This window comes from Drosophila subobscura, chromosome O, assembly GCF_008121235.1.
Source record: "Drosophila subobscura isolate 14011-0131.10 chromosome O, UCBerk_Dsub_1.0, whole genome shotgun sequence".
In the NCBI taxonomy this organism is placed as follows: Eukaryota; Metazoa; Arthropoda; class Insecta; order Diptera; family Drosophilidae; genus Drosophila; species Drosophila subobscura.
The window spans coordinates 26200174-26227616 of record NC_048533.1 but is presented as its reverse complement, the minus strand read 5'-3'; the positions used below and the strand labels follow the sequence as shown (position 1 = coordinate 26227616).

The following is a 27443-nucleotide window of genomic DNA, read 5'->3' as shown; positions in this document are numbered from 1 at the left end:
CATGACAATGATGACGCGACTGATGATGATTACTTCCGTCAAGTGTTGACATTTTCCACAGGGCATACGGAGCAACAGAGCTTTTCCTTCGTTCCCTACATGTCCGGGGGAAATCTTGCAGCTGCGGAGTGGCTGCTGTCTGGCCAAAAGCACAATTTTGGTATTGCATTATCTTCGCTGTCAGAGCTCCATTTGCTGGCTGCATTGGAAATGAAGCTGAAAATGTGTGGAGAAAATTGCGTTTTATTGAAGGTTATTTCTTATAACCTTGAATTTATGTGGAATTTATACATTTCTCCTTTCAATTTGCACATAGAAACAATACTCAATATATTTATTAAATTATATAAATAACAACGTCTTTTTATAGTTCTTAAGGACCTCGAAATATATCAACCTTAAGCAAATATAGTGACAAATTGTTTTTTATAGTTCCAAGTTCATGTGTTAATCCACATACATATATCCCCAAAAAAATATTTGTAAATTCGGAATTTGTGTGAAATACTTTTATTTCCCATCTCGTTTACAGACAATGATTTATTTATCTCATTATGAGATTTTAACTTAATGCATTCCCTTTCCATTTATTCGATGTGCTTTTATTTCTTCTTTTTCCGGACTCATTCGAAATAACATTAATTATGTTTGCTGATTCCGTTGCTTTATATTTTTTGTTGTTTATGGCATAAGGTGTGGTATCGTTTTTGTTTTGTCGTTGTATTTTTTTGTATTTTCTTCATTACTTTTCACTAGGAAATTAACAAAGATAGCCGGAGGGGTCTACTAGTTGATTCGCCCACGCCTTCATTTGATGTGAACATCAAGCAGCAAAAATTGTTTACTTATAGTCGAAAACAGCAACGGAATCCTGTTTATTTATAAACAACATTTCTGGCTCGCTAAATGACGACAAATTATAGCTATTTCATTGCTGTTAATTTTCTAAAGAAATGAATATACCCGTCAGCATTGGTATTGCCCGATTTTTCCCTTTCGCCCACCTACCATGGTTCCACTTACAAGCCACACGTGTCTTTCGTTTGCATTTTCATTTCGGAAAGTCCAGTGTGCTGGCAAATTGAGTTAAGCCTTTTGGCCAACCGCAAAAATGGCTACAACAAAAGGAAAGCAGCCACCAAAAAGGGGTAGCAAAAGTTATGCAATGCAAGAGAGGGTGGGAGAGGGGGTTGTGTTTTGAGTGACAGCCAGACGGGCTGACAAACAGACTGACGACTGACAAACGACTGAAGAGTGAACCACTGTGTGCAATGTCAAGCATCAGGGTTGTCAGGTCGACAGGCACACAGTCAGACAGGATAGGACAGGACGCAGTCCTCCGATGGTCGCCCGGACAGACGCCGACAATGCATAAAAGTCACTTGGTCCACACGCAGGGTCCTTCTGGCTGAAATTCTAATAACGTCCCAAAATGTCAACACCATACAGTGGTTGGGAATGGGAAATAAGTGGCACAAGGGCACTTCTGAGGGAATATGGCCTTAAAATGTGAATGAAAAAGTTCTTTTATTAAGTTTAAGGATCACTTTTAGCCATCACAATTCCCTAAGTATATAATCTGTTTAATCTTCATTAAATTCTATAGTTATTTCTCGAAATGTAAGCTTTCATTTGCGGTTTCCATGGCGCTACTTTCATCTACATTAAGTGGTAATTTCTAAATTATATGTACATTCCCCTGGGTCTGTAAACCAAGGTACCTGCTCATATACCGTCACACAGTTCCGACGTCATATCCTCCCACTGCAGCAGTCTGCGGGCAATTTGTTTCAGGCCCGAAGCATAGCCAAGTGCCAACAAATTTTGTGCATGTCATGTACGAGTAGCCCTATGTCCATGGTTACAGCCTGGCCCTTAACTCTTTGGCTTTTGGTTAGTGTCCGCACTTGGGTGCATAGACGGCACAGACTTGTGGCAACATTTGGCAGAGCAACAAAAATGGCAACCTTTTGGCCCTCACAGATATGTAGATACATTGAGCAGCATTCGGTGCAGTTTTTGATTAAACTAATGGATGCCATAAATCAATGGCACAGCGGCCAAAAGTTGGCGGCAAACTTTAATCAAATTTAATGCTTGTGACACCCCAAAAAATTCGCACCGATTGGGCCAGGGCTAACAATTAAATTGGCAAAGCCATAATCATGGGCATTTTATGCGGCACAGACAGCCATTCTAATGGGCAAAGTTAGGGCCAGACCAGACAGAGACGGAGATGGAGTTTGGAGTCATGCGAGAATGGGTTTGTCTACGTCTAGCTCTGTGCCTGGCCTCTGATAATGGCAACGCCGCCGCCATTAACAAAACGCATTTTTGTTCGTAATTTTCTGTCAAACTCTTAAGAGAGGGTGGCGGGAAGGGGGAAAGCAATTTTACGGAACGAGCTGGCGGCAATCAACAAAACTCCAACAGATCCACCAGACACGCCCACGACATGCCGGCACTTTCCTTGAAAACGCATTCAGTTTTTCTTTCTTTTCGCTGTGCAAAAATATTCACGTTCCTTCAGTTTCCTACCCACAATAATTTCCAGGGCTGGGGCAAAGATTTTTCGGTTTTTTTTTGCTACGGCGCCAAACATGGGGAAGATGTTGTCGTTGTCGTTGTCGTTGTCGTTGCCCGGCGGCGGCATTTTACGCTTCCCTTGAATATTGCTCATACGCGGCGTTAGCTCTGGCATGAGCGAAAACCCAGTGCAGAGAAAATATAGTGGAAAATTGAAAACCAACGAGAGAGAGAGATAAAGGCTGGCAATGGCTGCGAATTGCGGGCTGCGGACCTGGGGGCTGGTCTGTGTCTGCGTTAATTCGGTTTTGCTAATTTGGAATGGCGCCAAATTGAAAATAAAAACTTTGCAAGCTTGTACACAAAAAAATCCCCCTCACGGCTACAGTAAACAATCGATAATACGGCTAATTGAAAGGTTTGCCAAGGGTAAGGGGCAGGCAACGGGTATCAAGATTTATTGCAAATTAAATCAAGTAAGCGCGAAATAAATGGTGTTCGATTTTAATCTATTTCGGGCGGATTTAATACGTTTTTTAGGGGAATGACATTCATTTACTGTATCATCTACTAAATCATAAAAGTTTTAGCTATTTATCGCGTTTAATTCGGTGCCTGTAGAGCTCTATAAAGTTAAATCTTTTTGTTTCTCCTCTCTCATATTATTTTTACTCTCCGCCTGTCGAACAATTTGCCTGTTATTGCCGTACACAACAAAGTGAAATTTATGTTCGCATATTTTGGGTAACTAATTTATGCTGCACAAAAGCAAACATTTAGCCAAACATCGGCCAGATCATTGTGCATCCATTGAAAATAGGGAATTACGTAGCCGTCGCGTGTGCTGTGCAGCAGCAGGGAAATGCGACAGCTGCAGCGGCAAAATTAATACCGGCACAATTGTTTCTCATATTCAGAAATACTCTTCGTATCCCGAATGCTGCCTCGTTTTTATAGCTGCTAGAACTAAAAATAAAAATGGCGCAGTGCAACCAGTGACTCAATCGGTCGTGTCTTTTTTTTGCTGCCCCCAAAATTTGCAAACCAATTGACGTGGAAAACGATGGTCACTTAAAGCCAGCAGGGCATAAAACCACCTTTATTATTCGTTGTTTTGGAAACCACAAAAGTGCTCATGGGGCATAGGTCATGTCGAGGGGCGTGTGTGTGGCGACCCTGCCGACTCTCCACCTGCGCTTACCTTACCTGCCTTCCGCCACCTCTCTGCCATCAGCCATCTATGTAAATCAATCGATTTCCTTTCACAAAAATTCACCTTGAAATGCGCCACCCGCTGTGCATTCGAGGGCTGATAAAGCCCAAGGAGGGCCAAGGGGCAGGGGTGCACAAAAAGGACAACGAAAATGTTTTGTTTGCGCTCATTAAAATGTACTTAAACAACCAGTCAAGTGTACACAGAGCCAACAGAAACAGGGTTGTTATTGGAGCGTGATTTCTTAGAGGCTTTAAAGGTATATTTGCAGATATTACAGAAGACAAATTCAATTATTATTATTACAGCTGGTAGTTGTAATTTCGAGAGGTGTTAAGGATGATCGCAAGAATTATTTAATTTCATATTTTTCACTTATTTATTTCATATTTTTGTCAAGTGTAGACGGTTGACGCAATCAAAAGAATACATTGCTTTATGCCATAAGGGAATGTAGACGACAGAAGACGACTTGCTTATAAAAGAAGGAAAAAAACCAAAGTCTTGCGGGGAAGGGAAGTGAAGGTAAGACAGCAGAAGACTGTAAGGGAAAGGTAAAAATCCAAAGACTTGTTTTCTCTAAGGGAAGGTAGAGAACAAATGGGAAAGGGAGATAGATAAAAACCCCACAGAGTGAAGGTAGCATAAAATGCATCGAACAGTGAAAATGACAGCCAAGCGATAACACTGCAGAGAGGAGCCAGAAAATTTTGATTCTTCTTCAAGGCACGCACAAACCCCAGCAGACCCAGGGCGAGGCGAGGGCTGCTCATTCATTCAAGTTCCTACCACAATTGGGGTCATTGCAGTTCCAGCGTCTTGATTAACTCTACGCGTACCCGCCTCACAAAGATTTACAACGTGCTAATTGATGAATGTGCTAATTCATGAATTGAAAGTGCGAAAGTTACGTGAGGCGCCCGCGAACGCAGACCAAATTATGATGAAACATGAGAAATGAGTCAACTCAAGCGTGGAAATTAAGTGGAACGGCAAGCAAACAAAACACATAGAAACTTATACAAAGAAAGAGAATACAACATAATTGTTACAGGTTTTTTTCTATTGATCTTATAGTTCATTTTACACTCCCATTTTCTTCAGAGTAGTCCAAAAAATTGCTCAAGCAATTCCCTAAACTAGACCCACCCTCGCCATTGCCCAATTGAATCGATTTTTGCTATCTCTTGCGCCTTTTTTTGGGCACAGCCCCACCTTTTTGTTAACAAATAATTACAATCGTAATTAAAATCGTTTAGGCAAGACCCCAAAAGTCGCAACAAACTAAAAGCCAAAGAGGCAGACACAGAGAGAGAAACACGAGGATAGCTGGCCAATTGTATTACCATTACCAATATGACATTGAACTCTGCTGCTGGCAACAGTATTCAAACACTTCTGACCACTTAGGGATCCGGGGCCCACCCTTTGCTGACCATTTTGGTCAAGGCGAAAATGTGAACTCGAGCTGCTCTGCTCGGGGCCAGTGCCGGAACCGAGAGCATGGTACAAAATAGTGACAAAGTGCCACTAGAAAAGCCAAACGGGCCAAGAGTCTGGGCACTGTTGGGGTTGGGTACGAGGGGCAGTCTATGATTATTTATGGCCGAGAGACAATAAGCGGTCCGTGTCAATGGCCAACAATGACCACCAGCAGTGGTGATGCAGTGGAACGTGCCAGAAAATGAAAAAGAAGTACGAATAATGATAATAATTGTTGTATGGCTTGCTAATTTTTGTAAGGTCAGCCAGCAACAAAAAAAGAAGTGGGGTTTTTTTTATTGGGGAACTGAAACTGGAACTGGAGACTTTGAGCACTGGGGTGGCTTTTCCCTGTGCCAGTTTCTGGCGACTGCCCAGTGACGCTGATTGTCAGATGAACTTGTTTCACTTGCGGATTTTCCATGCGCCACATCCGCATCCGTGTCAGCGACAGAGACGGCAACGTCAGCAGCGTCAGCGTGTCGGGACGAGCAGAAAGTGGAGCAGAAAACCTGAAAATACTAAAAACATGAAGAAGCAAAAGCAAATCAAACTACAAACTGCCGCAGCAGCAGCAGCCGCAGAAGCAAAGGAAAAAACCAAAACAAAAAAGAAGAAGTCTGGTGTGTAGTTGTTTCTGGTTCTGGTCTTGGTCTTGGTCTTGTCTTTCGCGCATTCGCAAATGCTTAATTGAAGAGATTTGGAGTCAATTATTGCGAAAGAGAAATTCTTGAGCGTAAAAACTTTCGAGCGTGAAAGTCCGCGAGAGAGACTATGGCTCTGTCTAATTTGTGCTGGAAAGCCGACAACTCGACTCTGATCCGGCAGTGAGGTGATTATGATTCGGTGTGCATTTTGGCATTGCATTAACACTAGTCAGAGGGGATAATTGCCGCTCGCTAAATGTGGAACACGCCCACAGACAACAACACATGCCACATGCCACACCACACACAATGGCAATCACATAATTGCCATCTAAATGAAACAAATTGGAAAAGTAAAGACAAATCAAATCACATCAAATCGGTAGTGTATACAATATCTGCTTATAATTGCCAATTTACGTAATGAGCCATTGATTGTCTGGCAATTACCTCGCGAACTGGAGCACACAGTCAGAGTATCTCTTGAGTATCTGATGACGCCAAAGGCGTAGAGATACATGTATCTGAATATGCAGTATTTATGCATATTCCATTTCTGATAAACCGGTTAGCGCGCACTTGTCTCTTCTCTCCGGCATCTCAGTATCTTCTACTTAGTATATTCCAAAGAATTCATTTTAATTTACGCTCAAAGTAATCACAAGATCGACCCAAAGTTGATCGCCCTCGCTCCGGCTGGTACGAGAAATGCCGAAAAAGCAATAAGAAAAGAGTCTCCACCGAAAAGAAAAGAACGCAGCTCTAACAAGGCCATAAACAATTAAAAGAAGTGACAGACTATGTATGACAATAAATACTAGAGAAAAAGAAACACAAACAACAACAACAGCAGCAGCCCACAGATCTCACGTAGTTGAAATGATTTTTATCTCTTGTGTGTGAACTTTTATTTCGTTCTTATATGTTTTGTTTTTTTCCTGCTTTTGTCTTTGCCAATCTTTATTTTTTTTCCATTCCCATTCTACGAAATTCAGTTGCGGACAGTGGGAATGTTGATCCCCTCTACAAAGGTGGCGCTTGTTTCGTTTCAACTTTCCTAAAGGCATAGATATAGATTTAGGTATGGCTAGCAGCCCGATATGGTCATGACCAATTTGGCTAATGATTCCAGCGCAGAACTTACGCCGATTGAATATTCATCAGAATTTTCGCATGGGTTGGAGGGAAAAGTTAGCTGGAAGCTCCACAGATCACACGATCATTCAAGTGTTAACACATATCGTGGCTGGTAGTCACACCAAATCAAAGCCCTAAGAACCCATAAATTTGTGGCACCATCCAAGAGGCTCCTTGTGTTGTGTTTTGTGTGTCCAGAGCCCAGCGTCTCATATTGCACGAGTTCTAATTGGAGATGCGGCTTACCATTAAAATTAAGTTGCCGCCGACTTGGACGCGGACTCGGTCTCCGATTCGGAGCGCGTTAAAAAGGTTTTCTAACGCCAACAGGCAGGAGGCAGGCAGGCAGCCAGGCAGTCAGGCAAAGGCAACGAACGAAGCAACTTTCCGTCTGGGGTAACCCTTTTTCTGCCTCTATCTCACAGTAATCTACGCGCATGTGCGGCACATTCGTATCTTTTCAGTCATTTTCAAGTACATTCTGCCTGCCTGCCAGCCACGGAGATGCAGGCCGGGCATGGCTATGGGTATGGGTTTGGGTTGAGCAAACAGCTAGCAGCTGTAGCAGCGGCAGGAGGGAAAGAGTCGGAGTCAACGGCAAACAAGCGCAGACAACGTTTGTCGGTCAAAATCAAAATCAGCCCCAGCCTTTGTTCCTTCAGTTCCAAGAATCGTGGACCAGTTATGAAACAAGTCTGCAACATGCACACACAGGCACACAGCGACAGCAGCAGACACGGCTAGAGGGGCAGAGAGTGAGCAAGAGAGACAGAGAGGGAGAGAGAGATATTGAGAGACGGCAGAGAAAACAATAAAGAACCCAACCCGAGGGCTAAACGTATTGGGCCCAAATCTGGACTTCAACCTGAGAGACTTGGGCCTGTGTCTGTGCCTGTTCCTGTTCCCCGACTTCGAGTTTGAGTTTCGTCTCGTTAGCTGCGCCTGCGCCTGCGCACCGGAGCAAAATACTTTATGGATCTGGAGACGAAGTCGGGGCTTTTGTACCTGCCACTTGGCTCTGGGCTTCGCTGCGCTGCGACGGCGACTGCAACTTAATTTCTTACTGGTGCTGGTGCTGGTGGTGGTGGTGGTGCTGTTTCTGCGGCAAGTACTTCATCATGTTTGGGGAGCAGTAAAAATAAATTAACAAAAGCCAGTGAGGCAGTCAGCCAAGTCCCCATTGCTGCTCGCTGTTCCAGCCGTTCACCACTTCCCGACTATAGTCTAGCTACTCAATATGAGTGGTAATAACTTGGCCAAGAGCCGTGCCGTGCGAACTGACTTCACTCCCTTGACATCAAAAGCGCAGCTGTGTGCTCTGTGGCTGCTCTGCGCCTGTTCTGCTGCTCTGCTGCTGCTGCTGTGGATCAAGTTCAGGTCTTGGTTTTGCCCAAATGCAGCGACAGGCAATAGCAAAAAACTCATAAATTGATTTAGAAACAGACAAAAGGGAAATCTGTAATACAATATTGCAATGCGAAGATTTTACACTCTGTTCATGAAGATTTAAGTACTGAAAGAATATTTGTTATGATTTAACTAACAGCTAGAACTCCACCCAGAAAAAGCTGAACTTTGTCTCATTGAGTTATGAAGTATCCAAGCTGATTCCTCAGCTAATATCCCCCTGCATCAGCAAGGGTATAGACACAGAGTTATTACAAGTTGTATAGAGCCCTGCTCGGCTTTCAAAAGTTATGCCCATTCCCTGAAATGATTGCTGGTGCTGCTGCTGCTGCTGGAGTGCTCTGTGGATAAGTATTTGTGTATCTGTGTGTATGCAAAACAAGTTGCAAGCGACACGTAGGTGGCTTTGAATATTGAAAAGTCGTTCTGCAGCCTCTCCTGCGGCGGATTGAGACCTCCCAGTGGCAGTGGCAGTGTCAGCCCCCAAAAACGAAAGACTCAAGCCACAAACTCGAGACCGAAACGAAACTCGCTCGCAAGATGTTTTTGGCCAATTTGCCAAGACACTTTCACTGCGTTCGATCGTCAATTTTGCCATTCTATTCTTTTGTCTGTGCGCCTGTGTAGGTTTTCGATGCTTTCGATGCGCGACACTCAACCTGAAATAGAAAGTGCTGATGGCGACGAACCAACATTTACGAAAAATACAATTTAAATTCGCTTGCTTTGATTTCGTCACGCTTCTTTTCTTTTCACTTGGCACGCATGCAAATTTTGTGCAAAAATACATAAAAAAAACTTGGCAAAATATAATATGAACCCAATCCCAATCCCAATGAAATGGCCAATAAAAGTAGCAACGAAAGTGAAGTGAATATTGCGTGGCAATTATGCGACTGATTTTTTTTGGAATTGTTTGAACAATGAAATTAAACAGAAGCACAAACTGCCGTAGCCGTAGCTGTTGCCCCCTGCTTATGTACAGTTAAAGCCATCAAAACGGGTTGGCCATTAATATTAGCGTGTCTCTATTGTTGGGCCTGGCCCACAGCAGCAGCAGCAGCAGCAGCAGCAGCAGAAGGTCATTGACCAGGCGCCTGGACAGAGCCAGTGTCCAAGCTGGGCCCGGACCCAGACCCAGACCAAGGCACGAACCACGACCACCAGCGCGACCACGACAAACGCGAGCTCGAGGAAATTACGAGTATACAAAATCCCAGATCCGCGGAAACTCGTGTATTGACCAACGGTCATAAATTTGCATAATTCGCAATTGCAGACTAAACGCCAGTGTTTAAACAATCTCAAAATATTTCATAAAACATCATTATTGTCAACGCGACGACGACGCTGTCAACGCTTATGCAATGCCATCTTTCGGGGCCGGCAAAACTGATTGAAAATTCCCATACAATCAACTGCATTGATTTCCCAACAAAAGGGTAAAACGAGCACCAAACCCCGTACCCCAATCCAAAAGCGTGTGTGGCATTTCCTATCGCTTTATGGGCCTATGACTTTTGTCACAGCTGCTGTCGGGCCATTTCATATTCAAATATGTTGGCCAAGAAAAACTCTCACGCGCTGACAAGCCAAAGAAAAATGGATAAAACCCGAAGAAAAGCGAAAAGCTAGAGTTACACACACACACACAAATGCATTGCCGTCTAGAGTTAAGGTTTTTTTTGTTGAGTTGTTTTCATTTTTCTGCTGGGGGGTTTTCTTGATTCGGTTTCTTTTTATTGCATCACGATTCGGCAATACATTTGACAAATTTATTTTGATTAGAGGCAATTTCTTTGCAAGTGTAGACATGAATTGAATTTCGCTTTGATTGAGTTGTGCTCTTTTTTATTATTATTTTTATGGGGCATGGTATTGGCTGTGCTCATAGTTTATTTATATTGATTAACTCTTGAGGGAGAATAAAGAGAATCTATAAAAGAAGGGACTCGGTAACTTTTGAGATGGAAATTGTTTTGGTTATGCTTTTAATCTTTACATTTTTAATAACTCAAAGTCTGCAGGCATTGAATATGAACTAAATTTGTCTATCAATTATACGAAACTCTCTTAAAAGCTTAGTCTTAATAGACCGCTTAAACGATTCGTAATTTTTTGCATTGTAAACTTTTGCAATTATAAATAATAACCACAAATTGTGATTGATTCCTCGAACTGTTAGATAAACTTCCATAGAAAAATGAGCAAAAATCTTTGCAAAAAAAAGCAAAGAATGACAAAGAAAACGCTATGACAAGCAAACAATGACATCTATAAGAAGCAGAAAGTAGCGGTGTGTTCTTTAGAATTCTCCTAACATATACATATTTTCTTATGCCATGATGCAGCTTAATTTATCACCATTAAATAAAAATCAGCCAGGCCAGGCGAATTTTCTGCTTAATTTGTAGACATTTCATTTCTAATAGATTTCGGCTAGAAACACACACAAAAAACTAAGGCAGAAGAAACCGAAACAGATACAGATACAGACACAGAAACAGCCACTGAGAAATCGACAAAACAGAATGGCAAAGAATCGAGCTGATTAATGCAAAACGTGGCAGTTGGCACCACTTGTCACAGTTTCCATTAGGTCATCGCCGCATTTACATATAGATTTGAAATATTTCAACTGTGCGTTGTCCCCCCCGGCCATCTAGTGGAATCGCTTTTGGCTTACCCATCTGGGACCATATGGGAGCGCAGAGATCCGCGCAGAGATCGAGAGCTGGAGCTGGCCGAGAGATCTGAGGAGGGGCGTGAGAAAATTGAGAAAGTTTCGCTCGGTTTTGGTTCGGTGCAGGTGGCAGATTAGCAACTTTCCTTGCACGCTCAGATCCGGCGGAGTTCTCGGGGCACAAAACAGCAAAATAAAAGTCTGAAGACAACAAAAATTGGCAATCATTTGTAAACAATGTGTGAGGCGAGGTCCACCTGGGGACTGGGTGCTGGGTGCTGGGTACTGGGACTGGCACTGGGGTCTGGGGACTATTGACTGTTTGGCTGCTGAGAAGCAAGAAATACGCCGAGCATGACCCACTTTCGAGCCATGTTTACTTCTCTCTCTATCTATCACTGTGGCCCTCTCTTTCTAAACAACTTTTTAGGCAAATTAGCAGCTGCAAAGGCATTGAAAGTTGCTTAACCACTTGCCGAAAAAATACAACAAAAAATATATAAATCTACACAAAAATGAAATGAAAAACCCAAACAAACCATGGCCAGAACTTTACAAATGCTGGCTATTACGTAGCCAAAAGCCGGGAATGGGAATGGGAATGGGTATGGGCATCCAGTGACAATAGCAACAAGTGGTTGAGATTGCAACTAATTTCAAGATAACTCTCGAAACACTCTCGACGGCACTTTCAATGCCAAATCGGTAAACTGGGTCAACAATTTATACGAGTACTGCATATATATTTTGTTCAGATTGCCTTTTCGTTTCTATTGTTGCTATTTTCTAGTGAATTTCATTCCCGGGAATGCCATTTGCGCCTGGGGCCCTATCATTCAATTAGTTAATTCATCTGCGAGTACGTGTATTTGTGCCGTCTTCCGCGTCTTGTGGAAATCTGCAAAACTGTCTGCAATTAATATGCATGAACAAATGCAACTGCAACAGCAACGACAACAAAAAGCGGCTCAGCTTGCAGACTTAAGCCGTTGGCAAACATTGGACCCAAACAGTGGGACAGACAGAGTAAAATTGAAGACACAAATAACTGTTTCGATAGTGAAATACAAATTCTGTAAGCTGTCTAGTCATTTTCTATTGCTCCTCGACCAGTGTGCACAGCATCAGCTGCAAAGTGTGCAAATGCAACTTGAACTCGGCAACTTTGCAGCTGCTTGGCTAACTGCACTTTGCAGCCATTAGTTTTGCAGCCGAAAGCATCCAGCCATCAGCCTCAACTTCAGTTTGAGTCCCAGTTCCCGTCCCTCCACAACTTTTGTAGCTGTTGATTTTGTTGACAATGCTAACGGATGCTGTTGGATGTTGCTGGATGTAGCTGGATGCTGCGGGATGTTGGCTCAGCTGCTGCATAATGCTGCAATCCTTTTGCCCAGTCACTTATCACTCATTTGCTGTTGCTGTTGTTGTACCTTGCATAATATGCAAACGTGAGAAAATGTTTAACCAAAGAAAGTGTGAGAGAAAGATGGAGAGAGACCGAGCGGAGGGAGTAGCACGAGTCTACAGACGAATACAGAGCGCGAAGGGTGTGGGGTGGAAAGCGATATGTTTCATTATGCGATTACTCCCATGTGGAGCACACACAGTGCGCGACAAAAGACACAACACACAACACACAACACGTAGCCACAGCGATGTCGACGATAATGATGATGTAATGAATAAAGTTTTTGGGAAAGTGGCTTAATGGCACAGTCCACGCACACGTGTGCAAACCGCATTGAAACCCCAACGTGAACTCGTTTCCTTTTGTTCGTCACACTCAATTCGTACTCTTTTAATTTCGCTTTAGCTGACTGACGAGGTGGTGCGCAAGAAGAGCGAATACCAAAAACATTTGGAGGGCTACAAGGCGCTGCGCACGCGTTTCGAGGAGCACTACATTAAAGGTAAGCCAGCGTGCAACTTGATCTCATCTGAAATGGATGTGGGAATGACATGTTTGATGCTCATTTACAGCACCCGGTCGCAGTGGCCGCAAACTGGACGATGTGCGTGACAAATATCAAAAGGCCTGCCGCAAGCTGCATCTCACACACAACGAGTACGTGCTCTCCATCTCAGAAGCCATTGAAGTGGAGAAGGACTTTCGCACTGTGCTGCTGCCGGGACTACTCGAGCATCAGCAATCCGTCCAGGAGAGCTTCATTCTGCTATGGCGCAACATTCTGCAGGAGGCAGTCCAATATGGCGATCTCACGGCCGACAAGTACAAGGAGATACAGAAACGCATCGACACTGTGATAGGTGGCATCAATCCGGGCGAAGAGTATGGCGAATTCACCGAGAAACACAAGTAAGTAGCTTCAGGGAATCTCCAATTAATCTCAAGACCAATTAATGACCTTCTTTGTCTCTTCAGAACCTCACCGACAACGCCGCTACTCTTCCATTTCGATGAGACGCTCATCGAGGACATACCCGGCAAACTGCAATCCAGCACCCTGACAGTAGATAATCTTACAGTGGACTGGCTGCGCACACGTCTCCTGGAGCTGGAGGGCTCTGTGAAGGAGTGCCAGGAGAGGCAGCTGAAGATGATTGAGCATGTGAATGGTGGCTCGCCGGTGGCCAATGGCAGCATTATCTCGAATGGCAGCAACGGCTCCAATGGTATACAATCCAACAAGGATAGCCAGTGGTAAGCGGGAGAGAGAGAGCTCTAAAAACAAGTCCTTTAAATGCTACTTCTCAACAGTCGCCAGTCCAAGGATCTAAATGCACTGAGATGCCAGGAGAAACAGAAACAGAAGCTGGTGGACATGATCAAGTGTGCGCTGAACGAAGTGGGTTGCGAAGAGCTGCCCTCCGGCTGCGATGATCATCTGACACTCGAGCAGACCTTCATCGAGAATGGCTACAACAATGAACAGCAGGTGGGTGGCAGTTTTATGCCCCTTGGGTTGTGGCTAGTCCTAAGTTGTAGGTGGTTTTGGTCTAGCTCTAATGATAACTAATCTTCTGTCATGAAACGATTTCTTTCTCTCTGGATGCCGCCCTCTGTCACATCCACATACCACACACACACACATCCAAATCTAACCCATTCCCATGCTGGTAGCAGCGCTCCAACTCCACTAGTTCTCCGGGGCTGGGCATCATGAATGAGCTGATGCGACGTGGCGGAGTGCTCACGCTTCTGCGCGGACGTGGGCGCCACTTCAAGCGCAAGTCCACGCCACAACCGACGACGCCCGTGACGCGGACGCGTCAGGGACGCTTCTCCAAGATGCAGCCACGCTCCCAGAGCCTCGGATCGTTGTCGGTAATTAGGGATGCGCGTAGTCCTGCACGTTACGAGCCCATTACTAACACACTGCGCCTGGCGGCCAGCGTCCACTACTTGGGCGAGGAAATATCCTTTAGTTCGACGCCGCCTGCCCTGCCGCGACTGCGTCGCACCCAGTGTTCCATGTTGTGTTTGGGCGAGGAAAGGGAGCCGCTGGAGCCGTTGCCGGTGGTCTTCTCGCCCGCCCCGCTCACCCAGCTAACCGTTGCCGTTATTACTAACACTAACAACAACCACATCTACGCGGATCTCGAGCTGGGACTGAAGATACCCCATGCCGACAGTCTGGCCAGCGAGGATGAGGAGGAGGAGGCACAGCCCGCCCGTAAAGAACAGATCAAGATAGAAATCAATCAGGCAGTGCCACAAAACTCCATCGATGCCCATTTGGACCGGATTGACGAGCTGAATCGAGTGCTGGACGATCGTTTGAAGAGATCTCTGCAGCCCACGACGCCCAACGATGATGTGAATGCCATCGAGAGCATGGATGAGGTGCAGACACGAAAGGCAGCGCCAAACGATGCGGATAGCCAGACGAAGCGCAGTTCCAGCTCCAGTTCGGAGTGCCGCTCCTCGCAGCTGTCCGGCAAAGACCTGATGGGACATTCCAAGAAGCGTTCGCTATCCTTTACCCAAAAGTCCATAAGCAACATCTTCAGCAATCTCAAGGAGTTCTCCAAGAGCCCCTTGGTGCGCATGGGCAAGAGTGCGACGGTGAGTGAGGAGCAGGAGAAGCCTCAGGGGGGGTCTCAGGCGCCCAACGATCAGCATTCCAGCAGCGGCGAATCACAGTCGAATCCGAACAACAATAACACCAGCAGTAGTATTAGCAATCACAGTGCCTCACAGTCCACGATCATCACGAGCACGATCACCACGACGATCACCACAACCACTTCGTCAGCGACGCCGTCCAAGGAAACCTCAAGACTGAAATTCAAAGTGCCAAAGATCCAGAAGAAATCGAAAGCCATCCGCAACACATTCCGCTCCAAGTTGCTCAACTTCCAGTTGAAGCGATCCAAGCCCTGCAAACAGTGCACCAAACGGAGGCGCATCCATCCCAGCAAGAGCGTCTTTGACTTTGCCAAGGAGTTCGATACGGAGAACCTGGAAGGGTCCTCCACGGAGGAGCAATTCTGCAGCTGCCCTGCCCAGGCACCAAAGACGAAGCTACCCATTCAAATGGAGCGCAAATTCGAGTCCCACAGCTCCGGGGAGTTGGACGAGAACGACGACGAGGACCGGGATCATGACAACGAGGATAGCATCAGCGACGATGTGCTCAGCATGAAGGAGCATTGCTATTGTGTTCCCAGCTTGGCGGCCAGTGTGAGTTCCCGTATTCGACAGCGACAACAGCACCCCAACCACCGTATCAAGTGTATCTAAGCAACCGGACGCCGGATGGCGCCTCTTCACAATGAAAAAAAACGCATCGCCTATTGCCTGCCTCTATTTGCATGTTTGATTGATTGTTTTTGCATGTTTCAAAGCTTACGTTCAATATTGAAAGCATGTGGAGGGTAGAGCTTTCTATTGCGACTACCAAAAATAGAGCACAGGGTGCTCCCAATTCGCATACGCTAGAGTAGATATAGATCTTGGGGGAAGCTCTGTGCTTTGGGCATGAAAACTATGTGATTCGGTTTGGTTATAGCAGACAAATGCTGCAATTCCTAGATATATTTTCACTGAGAAAATGCCTCCCTTTGCATTGGATAATTCCTAAAGGAGACAGATTTAAAGAGCCGTAAATATTCATAATAATTTTGCCTCAAAGAGCATTCACATTTCGATCTACCATAAATATCTTTCTCCCTTTTCCAATATCTAAATTTACTTGTGCGTGCCACAGAGAGACGCAGACGCCAGGCAGTGTGTAGACTCTCTCTCTCTGAGCTACAAGTTCAACTGAGAGCATAAAACGATTAAAGCTTTTAGTTCTCCCTGATCCAACGAGCAGTTTGGACACTAGGCAGTCGCTGTCATTAATCTCTCATCTGGTCGCTTGAAATGTTTGGCGTCTGTTTGGCCAGTGAAAAGTTGGAAGTCATACGAGTATTTGTAGAACGCGTGTTTTCCATATTGCGCAAGTACTTGAATAGTTGATAGGGATATATACTCGTACTCGTAGTCGCTTACATTATGAGCAGCAGCACTTCCGGCCGGAGCAGCAATGGTGGCGGTCCCGATGGTAGTGGCATCTTTGAGACAATTATCTTTGCCGGTCGCCCAGTGCCACCGGCGCGTAAGAAGAGACCCAAATCGAAAGTATTTGTGAGTCACAAGCGACAGCCTTGAACGTAGATTCATGTTGTCCATCCGAATATCCATATCCGATGTAGTAATAATATTTATTTTTATTTTTTATACGCCTCTTGCCTACAGTATTTTATTTTAATTTGCGTGTGTATCTTTGTATCTCTTTGTGTCTTTGACTTTTGTACGTAAATGTGCTGCTGCTGCATTTCGTCAGAGCCAATTGCACCCACGCATTTCCGTTCCGCCGTTTGTGGAAATTATGGAAATGGCGTGTTAAGCTTTTGATTCTATTTTATTTTGCTATCGTTTCACTCTTCTGTATTTTGTATTCTGCATGCCATTCACTAATCTTCTGGCTAAGTGGCGAGAATTTGTTGGCTAATTGTTTGGCTCTTGCAGATATCCCTATCCACGAATCGGCCGCTCTACGAGGAGGAGTGGTTCCACGGTGTATTGCCGCGCGAGGAGGTGGTGCGTCTCCTCAACAACGATGGCGACTTTCTGGTGCGCGAGACCATCCGCAACGAGGAGAGCCAGATTGTGCTGAGTGTCTGCTGGAATGGCCACAAGCACTTCATCGTTCAGACCACCGGCGAGGGCAACTTCCGCTTCGAGGGTCCACCCTTTGCCAGCATCCAGGAGCTGATCATGCATCAGTACCACATCGAGTTGCCGGTCACTGTCAAATCTGGTGCCATTCTCCGACGTCCTGTTTGCCGAGAGCGCTGGGAGCTGAGCAACGATGATGTGGTCCTACTCGAAAGGATTGGCAGGGTAAGCCAGAGTAGCAATTCGAATTCTGAAAGAGTTGGATATTTATGATACTTTTCTCTATTTCCAGGGCAACTTTGGTGATGTCTACAAGGCCAAATTAAAGTCCACCAAGCTGGATGTTGCCGTTAAGACCTGCCGCATGACCCTGCCCGATGAACAAAAGCGCAAATTCCTGCAGGAGGGTCGCATCTTGAAGCAATACGATCATCCGAATATTGTAAAACTGATTGGCATTTGTGTGCAGAAGCAGCCCATAATGATTGTCATGGAACTGGTGCTAGGTAATAATATAATTTGAATATTATAATGGGATCAAAACTTAACACTTTAATGTGCAATTCCAGGTGGTTCACTCCTTACTTATTTGCGTAAAAACTCGAATGGCCTATCTGCTCGCCAGCAAATGGGAATGTGCCGAGACGCGGCAGCAGGTTAGAGTCACATAAACCAATTCCAGAATCCATACCTACATATATATTATTATTATTAATTTAGGCATGCGTTATCTGGAGTCCAAGAACTGCATTCATCGGGATCTGGCGGCGCGAAACTGTCTCGTCGATCTGGAGCACAGCGTAAAGATCTCTGATTTTGGAATGTCCCGCGAGGAAGAGGAATATATCGGTAGAGTTTAACAAAAGGAAATGCTGGACATAGACTCATTTTTATTTCCCCGAATTAGTTTCCGATGGCATGAAGCAAATACCCGTGAAATGGACAGCACCAGAGGCCCTCAACTTTGGCAAATATACGTCCCTATGCGATGTCTGGTCCTATGGCATATTGATGTGGGAGATATTCTCAAAGGGAGACACACCCTATTCGGGAATGAGCAACTCAAGAGCCAGAGAGCGCATCGATACAGGTATGGAGAAACCTTAAACTATACAAAAAGAAAAGTCATATAATGGTTATGTTTATCTGTCATAGGATATCGCATGCCAACGCCGGAGAATACGCCGCCAGAGATGTATCGACTGATGCTCAAGTGCTGGGCTGCCGATGCCGAGTCTCGGCCACATTTCGATGAAATCTACAATGTGGTCGATGCCCTCATATTGCGCCTGGACAACAGCCACTGAATGTAGCTGTAGCCCCCGCGTCTGTATCTATAACTTTAAGCATACTCAATGTAGGTTTAGTCAGCGCTTTTAAAGTACGTCACGTCCTAGAACTTAATAACGAGATGCCTGTATTTATGAGATAAACCATAAACCATACAACATACAACTGATACATTTTACCACATTAACGATATTTATACATACAAATATAAATATATATTTTTTCTAGCCATGTAATCTGTACATTTTTCGATATCTAATTGTATTTTGTGTGTGTTTGTGCATCCGTGACTGACTGAGTATGTATGATATAATGAATCCTTAATGTGCCAAAAACCGCAAGAAGAACTTAAAAGAGAAAAGAAAGAAATTCAACAAAAAAAATTGTGTGTCTGCATCGCGTAGGCCTAAGCTCATTGAATTTATATCCTTAGTTGTTTTTGTGTATTTTTTTAGTTTAAACAAACAAAACGATATTTGTAAATTATTCAAGCCTTACGTTGGTCAATTCGTTTCAAGACTCTGTATTCTATGTATATTTATTTACATTTAATTTACATATTTTTACTTCGACTACGATTACGATTAAATGTATATCTATGCTCTAAGTTAAAGCTTTAAGTTTTGCTGCGCTGCTGAAGTGAATAAATCATATGTGTACTGTGTACTTGTTGATTCTTACTACTCGGGGGCATTGCTCAGTGCCAGTGGCACATCGGAGAACTCTACTTTGGAGTAGAATTTCTTTAGTTCGTTCTTCAGCTGCAGACTGTGCGACCAATCGACTGTTTCGCAGACTACCTTCACTTCCACGGTGTAGATGTCCCTCAGCCAGGCACGCTCGTGCATAATATCCTTGATCGAGACCCCAATGCGCACCAGCAGGTTGCACAAATCATTGATGCCACCCGGCCGATCGCTGATCTCCACATTGAACTTCACCAAGCGACCCACGGCGGCCAGTCCTCGCTCCAGACAGCGACCAAACACAGTGGTGTCTATGTTGCCTCCACAAAGCAGAACCACAACCCTAAGAGAAGGAAGAGAAAATTAGTGGGAAAGTCCTACTTTCAGTCACCCCAACCAGTACTCACTTCTTGCCCTTCAGCTCATCGAGATGTCCGGCCAAAATGGCAGCCAGACCTGCACCACCAGCTCCCTCAACCACACACTTTTCCTCCTCCACCAGTCGGAGTATGGCAACTGCAATCCACTCCTCCTTGACCACCACCATGCGATCGATCAAGGGCATGGCCGTGGCATAGGCATTGTAGCCGACCTTTGGCACAGCCAGACCATCGGCCAGCGTGTTCTTAATGGGTGTATGAATTGGTCCCTTGTTCTCTATGGCTCTCGTGAAACTCGCGCACTTCTCCGACTCCACGCCCTGGAAAAAAAACAACAAAATTCAGACTTAACTTTCAAGCACACATGGATTCTACTTACAATAATCTTGGTCTTGGGGGAAAGTGCCTTCACCGCTGTAGCTATGCCAGCTATGAGGCCACCACCGCCCACCGGCACGACCACAGCATCCGGTTCTGGCACCTGTTCGAGTATCTCCAATCCAATGGTACCCTGTCCGGCCATTATATGCGGATGATCGTAGCCATTCACATAGAGCAGACCCTCGTCCTGGGACATGCGCATGGCCAGGGACTTGGCCTCACCCATATCGTTGCCATCCACAATGACGCGAGCCTTGTAGTTGCGGCACTTCTGGATCTTCATGATCGGCGCTGCCTTGGGCATGACCACCGTCACGGGAATGTTCAGCTTCCAGCCATGGTAGCACAATGCCTGGGCATGATTACCCAGCGAGGCACTGATCACTCCCGTGCGCTTCTGCTCGTCTGTGAGGGAGAGCAGGGCATAGCGTGCACCACGCTCCTTGAAGCTGTCGAAACGGATGTCAAAATAAATTTGGTGGTCAATCACATGTTACTCGTAAAATCGGAAATCAATTAGCAACAGTAATTAATTTCCCCCATTTAACCATATCAGCCTATTAAGCGTTATCTTATCGGATCTATGCCTATTGCTCGTTTCTTTTTTTGGCCAAGTGATAGAAATGCGTTGTAGCCGATCAATGAATGATGTATGGATGGAGACATGTAATATAGAGACACTGCTTATCAGTAGCCGGAAAATACCGCTGCCAGACAATATTCAGATGCATATTAAATAGGCTATTAGACACCGTATATGTACATATGTATATGCACATGCTATACAGATTATTCGAAGCTATAATAATAATGCCACAGTGATAATGAACCTTGGACCTCAATTTTGCAAACAAAAATGCATTAGAAAAGTAGGGAGCAACAGATTCATATATTATAATCATCTTTACGAATGTTTGCTAAAATTAGTTCGTTTTATCAGAATTTTGGGCGATATTTTTATTGATTTACGATATCAAAAGTACCCATAAATTATTTTTAATTGCGTAGCAAAGAAAATGAGGAATATTATAGAGGGAGATCCAATTTTTCTACACACTCTACCTTCTATTCTTCCTTACTCAGTCGACATCTCAATTATTTCCCAGGCTTTAAGCAATATTTTCATTCCCGATCACTCACCTGCCAGTATATTGTAGAAAATCCTTTTTCAAATAAAGCTCCATGCCATATAGATCCGAAGAAGTGGACTTCTGCAAACCATATAAAACCATTATAAACCAAAATCTATTATAAGTAGATATAGACATTTACCGGACACGGTGTACGCTCCACTCCACCTCGTATGAGAAACGCAGCCGATGTGACATCATGGAAGGATATCTTTTGGGGATGCTCGGGATCGCAAAAGGGATCCAAGATTTCCTCTACACCGCCAGAGACATGTCTCGGTCGCAACTTCTGCTGTTCCACCTTACCATTGCTATTTCCATTGGAGTTCCCATTGCTTTTGGGATTCTGTTCCTTGGGTGATTCCGTTTTTACTGCCTGCGACATGTTTGCCCTCAATGTTATTCCAGCTTCTGCGACTGATTGCCGACAACTGCCTGATGAGTACTGCTGAATGCTGGAATAGTCGGAACTCGTATATATAGGCAGGTCGATTAGGAGTCTCTATTGACGAGCTGTTGGTCGTAAAAACGGCACCTTTGCGTTTCAATTGCCGGGGGCGGCTGGTCACTTTATGAGGCCTGGCCCGGCCTGGCCTGACGACACGTTGATAAGAGGCGCTTTGGTAACCAAAAACAACGATAAGGCTTAAATTTACTTGATGTTTGGAATTTTTGGCAACATCATCAAAGGCAAAAAGCTCAAAGCAGTTTACATCGAATGCGGGTCAAGAGCGATAAGAAATGGTTTAGGTCTTCGACAGTGGTAATTTTGGAAACCTTTGCAGTTAAATTTCCAAGATCATGCCATACCAAAAGTTAAGAATTGTAGGCGATTGCTATACGTTAAGGTCGAAGCTGCGCACGAGCCCCCAAAAAAGGCCATTAGAAAAATAATAAACATATTCGTAGGGGCGATAAGACGAAACTTATGAACATTTTGTGAACTGCTATATTTTCCAAGTTTGCCAAAACAACAGAGCTTATCTAATCCACTCGTAGAAGATAAGAGATGTAGTCCAAACAACATCATATAACAGCTCCCTTTCTAGGGATCAAATGAGAGCCAATTGGCAGGATTTGTGACAGTCATTTGCTCCACTTGCTCCAAGGTGACGCCTCGAGCGAACATGCGTGGCAGAATGTTTGTGTGGATATGATGATAGCCATGACCTCCATAGGAAGTCTGGAAAAAGGAAAGAATTATGGTTATATATTCATGGCTAATTGTGACTTTTTTGAGCCTACCAATCGATGCTTTGTGTGAATGTCGTGGGACATGAGCAGCCTGTCCACCAGACCCTCCTCGATAAGTTTCATCAGATTGTCAATGCGCTGGCCATCGGATAACATGTCCACATTGGTGTTTAGCTGGTAGTAAGAACACTCAGTGCCAAATAGATCGTACTGTAAGTAACAGCCAAGTTTGGAGAGTTCCAACAACTCGTCAATCTTGAAAAGTGTGCCTAAAATGATTAGTGAAAATCTCTTCAAGATAAGTGGGAAGTATTAGGTGTGACTTCACTTACGATCCAAATGTGACATGACACACTTATCGGCACGTCCGCCAGCCTCCAGGTACAGCCGCATGATGTCAAAAGGAGCCTGAGCATCCCGATGTGGATGAAAGGAGACGCCGCAGCCGAGGACCTCCTGAATCTCACCCGTTGCCTTGATGGAATTCTTTTCAAAGTCTGCATGAAATTACCAGTTAGAAAGTGGTCTCTTGTCATCTTTAGATCTTACCGTGTATGGGATAAACGCTGGCCACTTCCCCAATGAAGCCACACTTGACCATTTTGCCATTAATCTCGATACCAGTCAAAATATCTTTCGTATACAAATCGGTCATCTGTTCCACGGTAAGACTCGCATGACTGGCATCCTGCAGGGCATGGATATAGTGTCCCGTGCCAGCTATGAAATGGACACCCGTGCTCTTTGCCAGCTCCACAATAAACTCGAGATTCCGCTTCAAGCCATAGCTGCTGTTTTCAACGATGCTGCCGCCGCCGTGTTTCTTGTAGAGCAGCACATCCTTCTTGGCGGCCTCGAGGGCCTCCTCATCGTAGAACCGAACATTCTCCTTGCTGGAGTACGGATACAGACGTACATAGCCCAGGGTCGACATGCTTATCTTCGCCTTCAGTTCGCGTTCAAAGTCCACCGGCGGTGGTCTGTAAAAGTGCTCAAAGTCGAGAGCCACATGCTCATGGGTGAGGGTGCGACCCAGCAGATTGGGTGTGATGCTCCCCAACACTACGCAGATGCAGTGGAAACAGTGGAAATTTTCATTCAGATAGGCCTAGTACCAGCTCTTATCATAATTTATTCTCCTCCAACCTACCGGTCTGTATGGTTGACATGTTTTGCAGCTTCCTATTTGGGTCACACTCTTTGAGAAACTTCTATTTTAAAATGAATCGTTTAACCTGTCAGCGTCCGAACTCCACGACTTTCAAAGAGCAACTAAACCTTGGAGCATCTCGACGGTTCTTCGTGGGAAATAAATCTTCACAGTTCTTTCGCTTTGTTCTCGTAGATCAAACATGTAGCAGTGTGTGTACCCTACAATCAGAGATTGCATTTGCTTCTATTATCTTCTTTAAGTGCAATTAAAGTCGTGATGATATGAGCTCTGAGCTGAATAATGTGTTCTAGGGGAGTACTTTACTTATGAGAGAGTTCAATGGCAGTATGTGACTCTTTTAGTGTGTAACGATCTAAGAGTGCCCAGGAATATTATCTCTAATCTCTCCTAAATCTATCACACCTATCGTAAACATTCAAAAACCTCTCCAGCAACTTCTGCTCAATCAAAACACATTTGTTCTTTATATTTCTCAGAATAATTCTCTTTATTAGTTCCATTTCTTTCCGTGTTTTTTGTTTTTTTTTTTTTTTGTATTTTTCATTTTAATTTTACTTAGTATTTAGGTTTATCAGTTTTAGCAATTTCTCATTTATCAGATATATAGTCTATATATATATATACTCATTTATACTTAAGTTATATTCATTTGTTAATTTCATGACATTGCTGCTGCTACCTTCATCCATTTCAACTGTTATATCTTTTGTATATATATATATATTTATGTATATATATTTCCATATCGATTCTCCTTAAGATCTAAGCACATCGCGAATAATCTGTCAAATATTGTAATTGTTACTCTATCTCTTAATTTTTTTTTGTGTGTGTGTTGTGGGTTTTTCCAAGCCAATCTTGATTAGAACTTAAATTTTTAGTGATTCCTTTTTGTTGTAATTTAAATTATTATTGTTATTAGGGTTTGTTCTTTTGTTTTCGATTTACATAAACGACTCTATGAAGAAGTAAGCACGCAAAACTGTTATTATAATATTTCGTTTTGTTGTGTTTAGGTTTTAGGTAGTTGCTGAGTTTTGCTTTTGAACACTTGCTGTGACTTTAGTTAGGTTATTACTATTGCATCGAGAGAGCGAACCTCCTGCCTGGCCCCCACCTAATCTGTCATAAAAATAAACCTCTAAGCGCCCCATCTTTCCACATCTTTCCCGCTTTCCATTTCTTTTCTATATATCCTACTTAGCACCTGGGCCTGGCTTCCGGTCTGGTTTCTTTTTTTCAAATTGGAAAATTGGTTTGTAGGCAAACGGAAGAAATTCAAATAAAACATTCACATGCTGTTGGTTTTTTTTCCAAATTATTTAATTGCCATTTATTGAACATTATCCAGTTAGCTTTATAAATTTTGCAATTAATTTCTCGATCTTTTTAATTGTTTTCTTGTGGTTGCTGTTTGCTGCTGCGGTTTTTGTTTTTTGTATCATCTATGTTTTTATTGTATTTGTTATGCATTTGTTTTACGTTTAATTAAAATAGTTGTTGCTCCTATATATAGGCCCAGATCTGAGGCTGAGGCCTCAGCTTTACCATTTCTCTGTGTTAATTATATGTTCAGTTTTAGACCCCACACTCTGCTGCGAATACTCCGGGTACTACCCCGTCCTTTTCACCGCCTCTAATTACAGTTACGTTACACATTAGTACAATATTTATATATATTGTGTGTATATATATAATGATGATCCGCATAAAGTATTGGATATTGGTTTCCCATTCATAATTCATATTCAAATTGTTCATTGTATATCCATCCCATTCATACGCTTACATCGACTAATTTCGTTTCGATTCTACTCTCAACAAAACACTCAAAAGAATCAATCAAACAATCAAATTCGGCTAGCAATTGCAAAAGGATTTAACACAAATTGGGAGGTAAAAGGTTGATCCAGAACGGGCAAATCGGTATGATCTGGGGGGTGTAAAAACGGGTGGTGTGTTACATGTTTGTTACTGTTTGTTTGTTAAGCTTATAAGCGCAAAAGTGACTAAGAGGTGCACACAACAAACAAAAAAAACATATTTAATAATAATAATATTTATGATAATAATAATAAAGAATTACTAGAGTAAACGTTGGTTAATAATAATTAAAATTTATTACGCGTATAATTATTTGCTTTTCACTTTTAAAAACACAAATTCAACTAAACAGCACACTAAAGCATTGTAAATTAAAATAATTTGATAGTCTAAATACTAGGCACAAACAAAAGAGCGGTTCGAAATAGGTTTTTTTTAGATAATTTCAAACTTTATAAATTTTAAAATTCTATTTAAAAATTGTGTAAATTTCATTTTTATTATTAAAATGTTTCTTCAATGTGTCTGTGTTCTCATACAATTTTACTAATTAATTTTAGAAAATTTGTATAAAGAATTAAATTATGAATATACGATTTAATTGTCGCCTTAAATCGTTTCTTGCGAAAATTATAAGTAAAATGACATTTTGCTGTTCTTCGATTTATAATTCTTTGCAGGTTGCTGTTTTCTATATATCTTTAAAAATTATATTGAAGTTGGTGTTTTAAAGGTTGCTCATTTTTGTACAGTTGTTGAAACTATTCTTGACTTGAAACGCTATTCAGTGGATAAGAGATAACCTACCTAGAACCGAACTTTAGAATCGCCTCCAGAGAGAGAGAGAGATCCCTTGATCAATGAGTAGATAGAAAAGCTGCTCCAAAATATAGTGCAGCACTTCTAGCTAGAACTGATCTATGTGATCCTATTTGTATGTATAAAAGCTCATAAAACATAACATCTCTACAGTTCTCAGGATAGTTATGGTATGAGCTCTTGCTGGAGCTCTCTTTTTCTCAGTTCTTTTTGTGCCAGGAAACGTATACTATGATCTATATTATAGGATCTGTTGGTCGTGGGGAGAATTTCAATTGAAAAATCAAAATTTATTGCATATTTCCATTTTTGTTTTATGTTATTGGTGTAAGTTTAGTTTTTACTCAAAATATTTTGCTTTGTTTTCGTAGGGGGTTAACAACACAATTTATCGCTAGATTTAAATTTATTTTTTGCATATAATGGTTATAATTGATTTGAATAAAAATTTGTTTTTGTTTTTTAAATTATGTACTACAGAATGAAGAAGAAAGCAAAGATTAAAAGGGGGATTTATTTTCTCTTTTTTTTTGTTGTTGTGTATGCAAGTTTTTGTTGTTTTGTTTTAAGTTTTAATATAAACAAAGAAAAAACTAAATAACGCTTAAAGCAATAAAAACCTAAAGACGAACCATATATATTTATTGTATTTTTTGCATTTTTGTGTTTGTTTTTAAGCGGATTTCTTGGTAATTCCTACTACATATATATATACTCGTAGAATATGTGTGAGGGTGTATGTTTGCGTTGCATGGTGAAAAGTAAACTATGCGATTGACGACAGACACATCCTACCCTATATATATATATAGAATTAGTTGTAGATATAGTTTACGTTTATGCATATCATCATATATATATATATAATTCATCGAAAAAATCAAAATCAATTCAATTTTATGTTAGAGTTTTTGTTTTGTTTGGGGGAGTGGAAGTGCGGGGTATGGTGTTGGCCATTGGTAGTAAAAACGAAGAAAAACGCCGCTTGCACTGCATTTGCCTGCTTTGATTCACTAATTAATTATAATAATTATTATTTATATCTCTATATATATATATATATATGTATGTATAGGGAGTTTTTTATGCTCCAAGTTGCTTTACACTTTAACGCGCTCCTCTTCTTCTCTGTCTCTTTTTTTCCTTCCTTCCTCTCGCACATTTTCGCTCTCTTTCCTCTAAATCTGTTTTTAGCATGGTCGTGGATTTTTTTAGCAAAATGTTCATCCTCTACTCTGTTTTTCTTCAGGTTTTTGTTTTTTTTTACATTTTTTTTTTGTTTGTGTTTTGAGGGTTTTATGTTTTTTTACGCTTCAATTTTGCATATTTTTGTTTTTCTTTGT

At 42.8% G+C, this 27443-nt stretch overlaps 3 protein-coding genes across 8 annotated transcripts in view; 1 reads left to right on the top strand and 2 right to left on the bottom strand.

Moving 5' to 3' along the window:
- LOC117897628 (tyrosine-protein kinase Fer) overlaps window positions 1-19178 on the top strand; it is a 28752-nt gene extending 9574 nt beyond the window's left edge. For 2 of the 6 annotated variants that reach the window (XM_034806598.1, XM_034806599.1), the window contains exons 4-14: window positions 12909-13005; window positions 13076-13412; window positions 13479-13757; window positions 13815-13992; window positions 14181-15740; window positions 17073-17447; window positions 17515-17728; window positions 17792-17878; window positions 17943-18071; window positions 18130-18312; window positions 18378-18529. In XM_034806598.1, the coding sequence (XP_034662489.1) occupies window positions 12909-13005; window positions 13076-13412; window positions 13479-13757; window positions 13815-13992; window positions 14181-15740; window positions 17073-17447; window positions 17515-17728; window positions 17792-17878; window positions 17943-18071; window positions 18130-18312; window positions 18378-18529 (3591 nt within the window). Of the gene's footprint in view, window positions 1-12908; window positions 13006-13075; window positions 13413-13478; window positions 13758-13814; window positions 13993-14180; window positions 15741-16359; window positions 16689-17072; window positions 17448-17514; window positions 17729-17791; window positions 17879-17942; window positions 18072-18129; window positions 18313-18377 lie in introns of those variants that run through there. The other 4 variants (XM_034806600.1, XM_034806601.1, XM_034806602.1 and 1 more) reach the window with 4 other exon arrangements.
- LOC117897633 (L-threonine ammonia-lyase) lies at window positions 19039-21550 on the bottom strand. Its single transcript, XM_034806606.1, has 5 exons — window positions 21232-21550; window positions 21100-21170; window positions 19958-20408; window positions 19606-19898; window positions 19039-19541 (listed from the first exon to the last, which is right to left on the bottom strand). The coding sequence occupies exons 1-5, from the start codon at window positions 21472-21474 to the stop codon at window positions 19193-19195; spliced, it is 1407 nt and encodes a 468-aa protein (XP_034662497.1). The 5' UTR covers window positions 21475-21550; the 3' UTR covers window positions 19039-19192.
- A 465-nt stretch (window positions 21551-22015) lies between these two features.
- On the bottom strand, window positions 22016-23452 carry LOC117896233 (phosphotriesterase-related protein). The gene is made up of 5 exons (XM_034804378.1): window positions 23434-23452; window positions 22833-23345; window positions 22616-22780; window positions 22335-22552; window positions 22016-22272 (listed from the first exon to the last, which is right to left on the bottom strand). Exons 1-5 carry the CDS (start codon window positions 23450-23452, stop codon window positions 22135-22137), a joined length of 1053 nt encoding a protein of 350 aa, XP_034660269.1. The 3' UTR covers window positions 22016-22134.
- Between the last annotated feature and the right edge of the window lie 3991 nt (window positions 23453-27443).